Source organism: Gadus morhua, chromosome 23 (assembly GCF_902167405.1).
Source record: "Gadus morhua chromosome 23, gadMor3.0, whole genome shotgun sequence".
Lineage (NCBI taxonomy): Eukaryota > Metazoa > Chordata > Actinopteri > Gadiformes > Gadidae > Gadus > Gadus morhua.
In genome coordinates, this window is record NC_044070.1 from 8,117,773 (window position 1) to 8,131,071 (window position 13,299).

General features: G+C 43.0%; 1 protein-coding gene and 1 long non-coding RNA gene across 2 annotated transcripts in view; both read right to left on the minus strand.

Annotated features, from left to right (window-relative positions):
* Positions 1–5,493: 5,493 nt before the first annotated feature.
* On the minus strand, positions 5,494–7,256 carry LOC115536938 (uncharacterized). The gene is made up of 4 exons (XR_003974748.1): positions 7,014–7,256; positions 6,856–6,899; positions 6,312–6,324; positions 5,494–6,034 (listed from the first exon to the last, which is right to left on the minus strand). It is a non-coding gene; the product is annotated as an uncharacterized LOC115536938 (long non-coding RNA).
* Positions 7,257–8,870: 1,614 nt separating this feature from the next.
* The window catches only part of LOC115536915 (B-cell receptor CD22-like), a 132,093-nt gene continuing 127,664 nt past the window's right edge, over positions 8,871–13,299 (minus strand). Inside the window, exon 12 of the mRNA XM_030348392.1 lies at positions 8,871–9,010. Within this exon, the coding sequence (XP_030204252.1) occupies positions 8,968–9,010 (43 nt within the window). The 3' untranslated portion in view covers positions 8,871–8,967. The remainder of the gene's footprint in view (positions 9,011–13,299) is intronic.

Here is a 13,299-nt window from a genome sequence, read left to right on the forward strand (position 1 = left end):
TCTATTGGGTAGGGTTTAACTTCTGTGGCAATTAATGACAGCAGATATTTAGAACGTACAAAAGCTGAAGTAACAAAGAACACTAAGCAGTATCGATATTAAATCAAATTTACTCAGCCATATTCAGGTGCTGGGTTCCTTGAAGAAATGTCAAATTGTCTTCCACCTTGAAATGATTTTCAGCCTTCACTGATGTCAAAAATGAGGCCGCAAGTAGAACGCCGTTCAATACGCAGCGAGAGTCCCGTCAACGTAAAAGTACGGCGCAACCATCGGAAATTATCAACATATTGTACGACGTATGTGTCAGTATGTATTTAATATCAAACTTAAGTTGTTTAACATAGGGGCAACCATTCCCCATGGAAACCGACTGAAATATTTTCCGTTGGCAACGGCTCGAGGTTACGCAAATACAATCCAGAACGTTCCGCCAGATTCCCTTAGGGGACTCCCGTCCAACTAAACCAGGTGGTTTCTTATGGTTGTCAAGACTACAACGTTCTATGCTAACCATTGGGACTAAATGAAGTGACCGCACTCTGAACCTTCCACGGCGGGAAGCACAAACCGTCCGACTGGAATCCGAACATTCCGGCCGGAACCAACCAAAGAAAAAACAGAACCAGCGCCTCACCTTGAGCTGAACGGAGGAAGATCCTGAAGTCCAGCGATGGTCTTCATTAAAACACAGCCAACAGACTTACCTTGAGGAGATCCGTTTGTTGCTGTTGGTCATTACTACTATTCAGTGTACCTTAACATTATTATGCACCCAGTGTGTACAAGTTATATCACTCAAAACCATACGAAGAACCAAACTACCATGTACAACAACTTCAAACCTAAAATCCTGGAATCATTCAATACAAAACCGTGTCTACATTTTACAATTATCTAGATTATTCAGGGTACAAACCATACAGAGCAAATCTAAACGTTGAGCTCACAGAGAGCCGACCATAGCCCTGCAACGTCACCCCGACCGCCTCATCACCAACAGCAAATCATGCCAGCCAGCCAACACATGTACAGCTCCAGTGAGAAGTGAGCATCCGAGTGAAAGGACTGCCCATATTAAAAAGAAGCCCAATTCCTGAACTATCCAACCATCTTCATGGTTTAAAGATTTACAGACTTGACAATCAATTGTGTTCTAATCCCCTTAGTCTGCTCCCTCGTTACTTATAAAACTCTACATCGCCATCACTAGAGTGTTGCATCCTACTCATGGGGTGTGGTCTGAGTGAGCAGAGATGCATGCTGGGATACAGTGCTGACTGAAATCTTCAGTTCTATAGAAACGCCCCTCAGGAGAAACCAAGTGTTTGAGATCTGTCGTGACATCAGTTACATGAAATGGAATATCCTTCAAGATGGCGCCAGGATTCTCAGAGGAGAAAGGCCAAGAGGAAGATGTGTGGGTTCTTCCTCTCAGCCAGTAGAACACAACAACGGTCTTCATCAGAGTACCATGGAACACTTTGAAACATTCTCCTCTTTACATCTTGAAGCTCCAGTGAAGGTTCCCTTACCTCCTCAGCTGAAGAGCAACACTTCAGCTCGAAGAGCGCACTAGCTGGAGTTCCCGGATTGGTTCTGATTGAAGGGAACCAATCGTTCAGCTAGTCCTTTCCGAAACAAATACAGTTCAGCCTGAGAAGACGTGCAACTGAGAGCAAGTCAAGATCCACAGGGCTCTCCATCAATCCAGCCAGGTAGGAAGAGCCGTCTCATTACAGGTCTGAAGGTCATCTTGAATATCCATTTAGGTCCCTTTCCAACGTCAGACTCTCCTTGTGGAATTCCTTTTGGTGTCCATCCTCCATTGACCCCGATTGGTGTAGTCCTAGTTTGAAGTCACTGATCTGAACACGCCGCTAGCATCCTTTTACACTTGAGTTGGGTACTCTGCTTCGTGCCCAGTGTGTTGGATATCGCTCCGGAGCGTCGCTCAGGGCTCTTCATGTCTACTGGAGGCCCTTAAGTAAACGTGTGGCCGTCCATCAGGTATGATTTAGTTGACCATTCCAATATCCCAAGCCAATCACACAGACCCCCGTATGAACATTATCACTGTCAAAGCAGGTTCTGTGTGTGTCCAAAGTCGGACACACACAGAACAGGCACGTAGAACCCCATGCCAGGTGTGAGTGGGAGACACACACAGAATCCTAGCGATACTCAAAAATCTTCCATCTCATGACACACACACACACCACCACTGAGCCATAAAAGGCCAAACAATCATGCAGGGTAAAAACCTCATGCCAAATAACATTCCATCACCCCCCCCCCCCCCTCCTGCCAGGGCACCCATAACAGAACAACCAATGTCTCCAGAGACGTAAATTATGTACAACATTCTTCAGTGGCGTCCCACATTGGTGATGGATTATGCTTGGCGTCTCCAAAATGTGTCCCAGGTTGATTCAACGTCTCTGAAGTCATGTCTTTGTAGTCCAGTGGATTCCTGAATGCAAACGGTGCAGCTTTAGTCAGCCTGAGGACAGGAAGGAGGTCATCTGTTCAGAAGACCACCCAGTGGAGGGGGGTGGCTCTTGAGGAGCAGGATCCATCTGGGGATGGCCCCAGATTAAGACCTTCTTGGAAATGAAACCGTTCCTGAGGAGTCACGATGCCTGGAGGGGACTGTTAAATGTGTTCCATGGTTCTGTGTCAGACTGAAGTTGTGTTTCAGTCGTTGAGATGAGGAGCCCCCCCCTCATCTCCCCCTGGCGTTTCTCCTTCTGAACCCCTGTCTCCATCTTTAAGAACATTCCAGTCCATGTAACTGACGTCACGACAGTTTATCAAACACTCGGTTTCCCCTGAGGGGGCGTGTCTACAGACCTGTAGACTTCAGACAGCTCTGTATCCCAGTATGCACCTCTGCTCACTCAGACCACACCCTCATTAGTAAAAGCAACACTCACGTGAAGAAGATGCAGAGCTCAGGAGAGTAGAATGAAAGAAGACTGAAGATATCACAACCCAACCTATTACTCCAGCTTACAACAATAACTTGGAGCCTGTAACCATTTTAACAAATCATTAAAACCAACATAAACCAAACACCTAAGTAACCCATGAACCAATAAAACATCCTTAATACTCAGGTAACAGGTTAACTCACCAGGAAGCCAAAATACATCAATGTGCCCAAGAGTAATGAGAAATGAATGACTTACAGTTTGCAGTTATGCTTCATGGTTAAGTTGGGATACTCACAGAACTGCAGTTAAATATCCATGATAGACCTTTGAAGGAAGGAACAGTTTACTCATGGTCCAAATTTCAAATGAGACTTAACCACCACAATCCCTGGTTTCCTTCACGCATTATCAGTGATTTATATTCAACATACAAGTCCAATAGTTGTGCTTTGCCACACAATACTCACATCAGGTTCAGATGAGATGCTCTTCTTTACTTCAAAAAGTCTTTAACCGGTTCCCTTTTAAGTGAAACGCACCAGATGCTTCTCAGCTGCCTCTCGCTCCTGGTCTTCTGCCGAATGTCAGTCCTCCTGCTCCTTTTAAAATGGCTCCTCTGCCTCCGGCCAGGTGTCCCCCAATCTCGCTGATTGGGGAGAGAGTGATGCTCTTCGTCGCCACTCAGTGGGTGGCGGCGGTATACGCCGTCAATCACCCCACCTCAGACCCGCCCAGGCCGAGGTTTAAGTGGCGGGATGCCACAACACGCACACACCATAGGTATACACCATATAGATACGCACACACCATAGTTACACACCATATAGATACACACCATAAAGATAAACACACCAAATAGATACACACCAAAGATTAACTTAATATAGATACAATCTAGATACCCCCCCACACACACACACACACACACACACACACACACACACACACACGCACACACACACACACACACACACACACACAAACACACACACAAAAGATACACTCCATACAGTTCTGTTCACTAAATACTACTCCTCCTTCTCTCTTCTCCTTCTCCCCTCTAATCCTTTTCTCCTCTCCTTCCGTCTCTCTTCCACGCATATCGCATTTTTATTGCCTCTACTCAAGAGAATAGATTTGGGTGGGGATTTCTAGGTTTCATAAACATCCGGGGCTTAACCCAGAGTGAAAATGAAAATGCTGCGCGCCAAATTTATGTGTATGCTTTATTGTGCATGCAAACTTTTTCATAATGCTTTATCTAAATAATCGAAATATGCGGTTTATTATAGCTTTGAATAGCTACCTGACTGCTATGCTATCCCCAAATGTCTAAAGTTCCATTCAAGTTATTGCAAATGAATACAAGTGAGGCAGACCATACACATATACACACACACACACACACACGCACACACACACACACACACACACACACACGCGCACAGATCTGACTGGGGATAGGATAGGTTAATACACTTGAGGTGGTAAACAGGTTGTTGTTTATTCTCTTGCCAGAAGGACTATGTCTATCGAATTCCAATATTAACACAACCTTAACAATGACCTACAAAAACTATTTGTGTGTGTGTGTGTGTGTGTGTGTGTGTGTGTGTGTGTGTGTGTGTGTGTGTGTGTGTGTGTGTGTGTGTGTGTGTGCAGTCATTGCAGACGGTTTGCTCATTTCACGGAGGAGGGCAGAGAGATGGCAAGAGGAACCTATCTTCACTATCCCGAGGAAGCGCAAAGTGTCCGAAATGGAGGAGACAATATTTGTCTTTTCTTTATTTTTTATTGGTTTGTTTGAAGAGAAGAGCAGAAAATAAAATTGATAATAATGGATACCAATTCCAAGAAACATATTATTTGAATCGAAATTAAATCATATATTGGTTATTAAGCACACAATATACACCGCAAGAAAATAAAAAGGCAGACGTTTTTTGCAAAGCAAACAATTTCTGTTCCCTCTTGAGGCCGCTTTGGATGAAAGCGAATGCACAATGACAAACGTGAGTAATTAATTTGAGCACCTTGCACATGTTTCAGCGATCAAAGCAACGCTTGGAAGAATCTATTGGGGGAAATGAGCGACAGGTAGGCCTACTATTTTATATTTGTTGTTGAAGTATTTGAATGTATCTACATCAGCAAAGAATGAAATAATAAAATATACCATGTTTCTATGATACCTTGGATCCAGTTATTTTATCAGAAAACATGATCTGTTCATGTGTTTTAATAAATTATAAAAAATAAAATAAACATTTTAGGCTTCATGAGATTGCAGAGTGCTTTGGAAAAACCTTCAGACATCTATAATTTTTAATTAAAATGTCTTCCTTAGACGCAATCAGGCATTTCTTACTGTCTCCATGGTCAATTGACTGTTCATTGGCAGATTTTGATATGAACACAGGACATTGTACAGGATATATGAACACATGAAATGGGACAGAAATCTGGTACCAAAAATCCTGAGGTGAAATCAACACATCATGACACAAGAAACAGACATTCACACATTGTAGTAAAGTGTAAAATAATATCTGCAGGCTGATTTGATGGTGAGTTTTATTTTTGTTGTTTATGCGATTGGTATTAATATAGTCAACATAAAGATCCATTTCGCAAATCAATTAAGAATTTACTGTTTTATCTTTTCCTTAAATGTACACACATATTCCCTGTGGATGCTATGCTACGTTGCATGTTAGGGCACTTAGCATGCTAGCTAGCAGAGAGATTCGGACACAGAGCCTCTGATGCTCAGCCTACCCTGGGGAAGTAACAGATGAAAATATCCAAGTTCTCCGTATTTCTGTCCAACAGGAAATAAAAGGGAGGGAATGATGAGTTCTCAGGTGGCTCTGACCTTTAAGTTTGAGGTCAGCTGACATTTTCAGAAACAAAAACTCTTGTAGTTTCATACACACAGATCTGTGTGTCTGAAACAATGACAGATGTTCTTCCAATCAGGAAGAGCAGCTGACCTTTAACCTCCGCCCCCACAGCGGAGGCCGCGCTGCATAGCCTGACTCCTCTGCAGCGTCTTGCGCTATGAAGGGGTTCCCCAGAACATCATGTAACAGCACCACCTGGTGGTCAGAAGTGGAAAATACACTACATAGAATCATGTCATGCAAGATGGTAAAAACTGTTACAATCTTGATACAAAAAAACACATGAAAACATAAGAATGTATCATCTTAAAGTAGTCATTCATGCCTATTTTTTCAACAATATTGATGAATTCAAATCACAGACCGAACTGTATGGTCAAGAAGCTTCTGAAGCGTTTTACAAACCTCTGAAAAGTCGTTGGTCTCTGCCTTCCTGGTGGCCGACTCAGCCATCCAGTTCCTCAGGACGTACCTGGGGTTCACACCTGTGGATACATTCAAAGCACTTTAGAAGGGGTGACCTTGAATCTTGGCGATTCAAAACTTTGATAGGAAGACATCTGTCTTTAATAGTCGAGAAGCCGACCAATCGGACCAACGATCGCAACAATCGCTTCCCTGTCGTCATTGTGTTAAACCAGCCAATAGCGCGCCAGGGGGAAAAACCAGCTTGGTGATTGGCTCTAGTAAAAGCGGATCGGAAACGGAAAGAAATGTATTGCCCTCCAGCCCCTGCTGAAGAGCGAATTCAAATCACCGCAGAACGGGCTGGGGGTACCCAGTCCAACACCGTAGCCTATCTCAACAATAACCGCATTTCATATATTTATTTTTATTTCAATATTTATACTTAAAAATAAAAAATAGAAATAAAAAATGAAGCGGAATCAATTTGTGGTGCTCAGTGTTGATTCTGTGGCGCTGCGCCACACATTGGTCTATGTATGGGAAACACTGCAGTTTCTTGAAAAATAAACCATATGTTGGGCTGAAATCGGGTGATTTGGTGAACTTACTCTTCATCCGGTGCCGTCGATCCCCGTCATTATCGCCTTCCTGTCTGGAAAGACAGACCAAAAGGTCAAATCACAGAAAGTACAATCTAGACCAGCTAAACAATACGTTTGAGGAAGAGATGCAATGTTGAGAAGAGACATGACGTTGTCTTGCTCACCTGGCCAGCCTGAGCAGGTACAACCTCGACCAATCAGAGAACAGCTGGTGGGACGAGAGGTCATGAAGAGCCCACGTTACCTACAGAGAGAGAGGGGGCATCAAAATCCCTGCTCGCACAGTAATGGCAATTTGGCAAGTTTAACAAAAATAATGCAACATTTTGACTTGCGTTGTATGTTAATAAAGTCTGGTGAGTCAGACAGACAGACTGGGAGAGAAACAGGTAAGCGTGAGAACGTGATTGAGGACCTGAGTGAAGCCACCGCGTGAAGCTGCTGCACTGACGCCTCGCTGAGCTGTCTGAAGGTCATGGTGAAGTCTGACCCCGTGTCCTCCATCATCTACCTCGCAGCCAATCCGAGGACATATACACACCAGCAGCCAATCAGAGGGTAGATATACACACAGCCAATCAGAGAGCAGATATACACACAAGCAGCCAATCAGAGAAGAGAGAGACTAATGATACAATTAATATTATACTTAAGCAATAGATCACGCCAGGCTGTGGTATGTGCTCATTATACCACTGTTAAGGGGCGTTGTCCGGCCCCGACGCGCAGCGAATTATTATTTTTATCTTTCAATAATAATTTGTTCTATGGATCGTTATTTGCTTGATTACTAAAAATTGAATGAAAGATCCCTTATCTTACTAAACAGACATCTTTTCACAGTGATGGTTGGACCTGAGTAGAACGAATTGTATTGCTCTTAATCACAGTTACAGTCTCAAAGGGCTTCACAGGCCCACATTATAGGATTCTAAATACTGGCTAAACCTACTGAAAACTCATATCAAAATATATACTTAATGTAGAAGCAGGGGTGGACTGGCCATCTGGCATACCGGGCATCGTCCCGGTGGGCCGTTGACCCAATGTGGGCCGGTCCGGTCCGCTATGTTTTGTTTTTTTCTCTCTCTCTAAATTCCCTCCAATTGGGCCGGCCAAATGGCTACAGAGGGCTAGCAGTGTGTGGCCAGCATCGACACATATTATTGGTCTATGTTTGTCATTGTCAATCAATCATGGGCTGCAGGCTCAGAGAGCCCTGACAGTGCTGTCAATCACAACACAAACCAGGGTGGGCGGGACCTCATGGCATGGGCCGGAGTCGTGGGAGTCCGCGACTCCCACGAGTAAGTAATTCATGTCTTAGACTTTTTCTCGCAGCTACAGATAAAAAAAGATAATTCTCTATTTATGGTTTCACAATGACTGAGTGAGTCACAGTTGAAACAAATGCGTTTCAGCTCTAATGCTGCGACTGTCTGTAATATGTTTCTATTTAGATTATTTGTCAGGATATTTTGTTATTATTGTCCGAGTCTGGTTTTAACTAATGCTGGGCTTACACAAAAAGATTTTCCCATTCACACACTAAAAACTGCAAGAGAGAAATTAGCGTTGGATCAAGTGTGATATTTAACAAGCGTTTTGTAGCTATGTAGATATGGGGGATGGAGATGCAGCGACCACAGGATGTCCGTTAACTTCCTGTTCAGGTTTCACACCTTTCTTGTCAACAGCACAAGAGACACAAATAGCAATTTGCACTGCTATTTGCAGTGCAAATAGCAGGATGTATGTACTTGATTAAATCGTTTTAATAAAGTACATACAGGGTTCTTCCCGTTCGTCTCGTCCCACCCCTAGTGCTGATAATGTAGTGGGCTGGTCTGGACAGAAAATGCCAGGGCTGAATTTTTGTCCCAGTCCACCCCTGTGTAGAAGTGTGTGTTACGACAAGACCTACCTCAGGAGAACGTGACAATAGATGGAGTCAACCCATTAAAAGTAGTAATTTATTAAAGAAATAAAAAAATATATATATATCAGATATTGTATATTGTCCTGTTTCAACTGGATGAATCAGACACTATATTCAGTAACACTTTAAATCCTGCTGCCCTTACTGGTTCACACTCTGGGGTGTTTATTTGACGGCGCTTACAGCTCTGAGGTTCCCCCCATCTCCGTCTGGTCCTCGTCCCTGAAAGAAAACAGAGGAGATATGAACTTCTGTCTCCCTGTAAAGCAGATCTATTAAGTTACAAAACATAGTCTATGTTGTCCACAGAGTAAAGGGCCTCATCTGTGTGATCTGATTGGACACAGGAGCAAGCCAATCAGTGAGTTACTTACTGGTTGTCTGAGGAGGAGGTGTGGATGATGGCACAGTGATGGCCATCCTGCTCTTCTATTGGTTCTCTCTGTGCTGCATGAGCCAAGCGATTGGTCAGAGCTGGGACATTTTCATACACAGGAACAGGAAGTAGCTGATGGAGAGTGAGGACAGAAGAGAACATTTAACACAACACTTTACACTTCCTGAGCACAGTAATGAAGCTCATGTGTTTCTGGTTCATTAAGAGCCGTTTGGTGGTGCCTATTGGTCCCACCATGCATTTTAGCAAAAATCCCATTGTCAAGTCGTGACTCTTAAATCAGAGATGAATTCCACTGAAATCTATCAGTGGAAAAGCGCAGATGGCCTGACCATGTTGCTAATGCACCATGGCAATGTGGCACAGCAAGTAACCAGGAGCTGTTCTATTATTAATATCATACATATGGTTTAGCTTCAGCTGGTTCACATGATGCTCCTGGAGGAGACTGGCATGTTTAAACTCCTGGGATCCTATGTGTGTTGATTGTGTGTTGATGTATCTGATTACATTGTTCTGAATAACCTTCACAATTTCTTTTAGTTTCTGTGATGAACCAGTGTACCAGGGCCCTCCTTCCCGAAAGCATCTATAGCCTAAGTTGATCGTGAAGTGTGTCGTACGAGCATCGTTTAGTTTTCACACCTTTTCCCGAAAGCATCATTGGTAACGAATGTCGTGAAAACGCTCATAGCCAGCGAGGACTCCAGGGTTACTCGTAGGATGCTAAGAGCATCGCTAGCCTACTATAGCCTCAGTGGCTTCACCAGCGGACATTCTGTGTATTGGATGCGTTTTATTAAAACACATCCAATACCACGGAATGCCCAGCTGGCGCGATTTCGCACCAAAAACAGTGGTTACCGTCGATATATTACTCCTAGATTACTGATTTGAACAGCAAAGCTAGAGACATGTTAGAAGTCAACAACAACATAATTTAGTGCAGCAATTTAAAATTCCAAAAATACATGCGCAGCCAAAAATCTATTAATCAAACGCCACGTCACAAGGCATATAATAAAATCAAATGATTCCATTGCTCTTGTGTGGGAGGTCGCTTGGAGCTGCACTTGCTTTCTCCCTCAGATTTGAATTCAACCATCGTGGTTAAAATATCCTCATAATGATCAATGACAGAAGACATATGCTACTGTAGACATCATGCTGAGACCAGCGGGTGTCAGAGAATTTCTGCAGGCGTTTTTTGTTGCAATTGTTTGCATTAAGCACTGTAGGCGCTTCGGTGAGGCTGTGATGGAGTTGATTATTTATTGGACCGTGTCTAGACACTAACGAACATCCCTGACCATAGTTAATTGCGTTTGTAGTCTATACTCAGACGTGAACTCATTATTGCATGCGGGTGTCTTCATTCATAAAAAAATTAAAACATTCGGGAGTATGCAATAATACAAATTATTCTAAAGAGGTCTAGCAGGGCAGGGCTCGAAAAACTCCAGGCAATGATTTCCAGACCCACCGAGTGGCATTGGACAGTAAGTACTTCAATCAAACGGTCGTACTGCACCCCCCCTTCCCCCCGCACGTGACCCCTTCGTTTAATTTTCATTTCAGTACTTCTAACTCAGTGGCTGTAAGTGGGTTATGATAAGGATTTCAAGTAATTTTGCAAAAATTGCCAAAAAAGAGAATCCCATACCCAACCTTTAACGAGGAGTTTCAGAAAACGCTCCATAGAAATCACGATGGTTCGCAAGATCCATCGTGAGAATGATCGTACGAGCGAAGATCCATCGTTATCGGGAAACGAGGCCCAGGCTTGGCATGCACAATCATTATGGCACTGAATAAAGGCTATAAGCAACAGTTCTCTAACTCTTAGTTAAATGATTGAGAATGGCAACAGAAAAAGGCTAACCAGGTCACCAGACATCAATTGTCCATTGTCGCTACAAGATAAGGGACATTAGGTTTGGATGTGATGCTACTTCTTCCAGGATCTTACTCTTGCACGTTCCTTTAACTTTTGCTTCAGGCCAAACTAAATGGATTCTGTTGTGCCATGATGTAGAGACAGCTGTAGAGGCCAGTTCCTTCTCTAGTGTGTCCTGAATCTTACTGAATCCTTACCTGTTACCAGTAAGGCTTCCGCATAAAGAAGCAACTTGAACTCAACTGCCCTATCATAACATTGACATGAATCAAATACAAAACAGGGCCAAGGATTTATCCCAGGGGGACCCCACAAGTCAACTATCTGGCCACTGATACAATCCCTCTGACCTGGCCCACCATCATCTATCCGTCAAATAGCATTTAAACCTTTCTATTGATGTGTTCCTTTGCCATGAACATTTTACGTTCATTAACAAAATGGTGTTGTTATGGATTTCTAAGGTTCTTTACTGATCGTTAATCTTGCAAGTTTTTTAAATGTCTAAAATATCACCAGTAATCCATGTAGCTGTCTTCTGTTTTTAATCATTTTGTATCAATGGGGTTAATGTATCAAGAACTAAGCAGAAAATATTTGAAGATAACCCATGCTATATCTACATTGTCACAATTTAGTTCACCTGACCAATCCTGCTCCCTTTATGTGTGAATAAATCACACTTTTGTGGAACGCTTCATGAAACACATAATGCACATATAGGATTTGACGTACGAAAGAAAATAGCTTAGCTTGTGATCTCTAATGCCAATGTTTAAAACGCCTGACATTTACCTGATACAATCATAAAATCTATAAATTATGCTCTATTCCATTGGTTCTCAAACTGTGTTACTCAGTAGTAGTAGTAAAGGATGGGTTAGTAATAAAAGGCGTCCTGTGTCTCACCTCCTCCACGGTATATGGCCTTCCTCCCTGTCCACATGCTTTACTGGAGGCCCTCTTTCTTCTAGAGAAGAGACCAGAGAGATGAAGAAGCAACAGCAGAAGTGAAGGAATGGAAAACAAGACAGAGAGAATATCTCACCTCATCCAGAGGAAGACAAGGAGGAGTACGGTGGCCAGTGAGACAACAATGCCTCTCACAGCTACTGTTGTTGTCCATGATGATGATGTCGATTTCAAACACTGAATACAAACTACAACATAAATAGGCCAATGTTTAACTGTGTGCCTTTGTTGAAGGTGTGTGTGTGTGTGTTTTCAAAATGACCAATTACCTTTAATTAACAGAAAGGTGGAATTATGATGTCCGATTGCATTATGTGCTTGGCAGAAATAGTTTCCTCCAAGCTCAGATGTGATATTAGTGATGGAGTAGTTCTGTCCTGATGCTTTCACTGAGTCTTCATGTTCCCTGAACCAGGTGTACTCAGCTGCTGGGTTGGCATCACTGCTGCAGCTCAGAGTCACTGAACTGCCCTCCTCTATTTCACCAGAGGGACTCACGGTCACTGAGGGGGTCTTTGGAGCGTCTGTTAACAGTTACATTTCATTAATCATATTCATTAATCATTAATACCGGCAGTTTGAGTCCATCTACCAATAGAGTGAGGAATGTATTTAGGCTATGTATGTTGTGTGTGTGTGTGTGTGTTTTGTGTGTGTGTTTTGTGTGTGTGTGTGTGTGTGTGTGTGTGTGTGTGTGTGTGTGTGTGTGTGTGTGTGTGTGTGTGTGTGTGTGTGTGTGTGTGTGTGTGTGTGTGTGTCTGCGTGTGTGTGTGTGTGTCTGCGTGTGTCTGCGTGTGTATGTATGTATAATGTATATATGTATGTATGTATGTATATATATATATTTACATTAACATTTAGGGCATTTAGTAGACGCTTTTATCCAAAGCGACTTACAATAAGTACATTTGTCATGAGAAGTGAAACAATATATTGCTGTCGGTACAGTAAAGATGTTCATAGAACCAAGTACCAACAATCGCTAGGCTAACAGATTCCCCGTACACAGCAGTGATAGCAGCTACTACAGATGTTACACATAAGTATGACCTCTGTGTATCTCTAGGACTGTTCATCTGATCTACATCACACTTGTAGTGCGTATTGCTGAGGGCTGAGGATGTGCAGTGTTGACTTATTTGGACACACAACACGTTCAACATTAACAGACTTTGAGCTAAACGGTGCAGCAGTGGGGCGGGGCTTCAGGGCTCTGCAGTTCACTTGGTCACTGTACTTGGATGC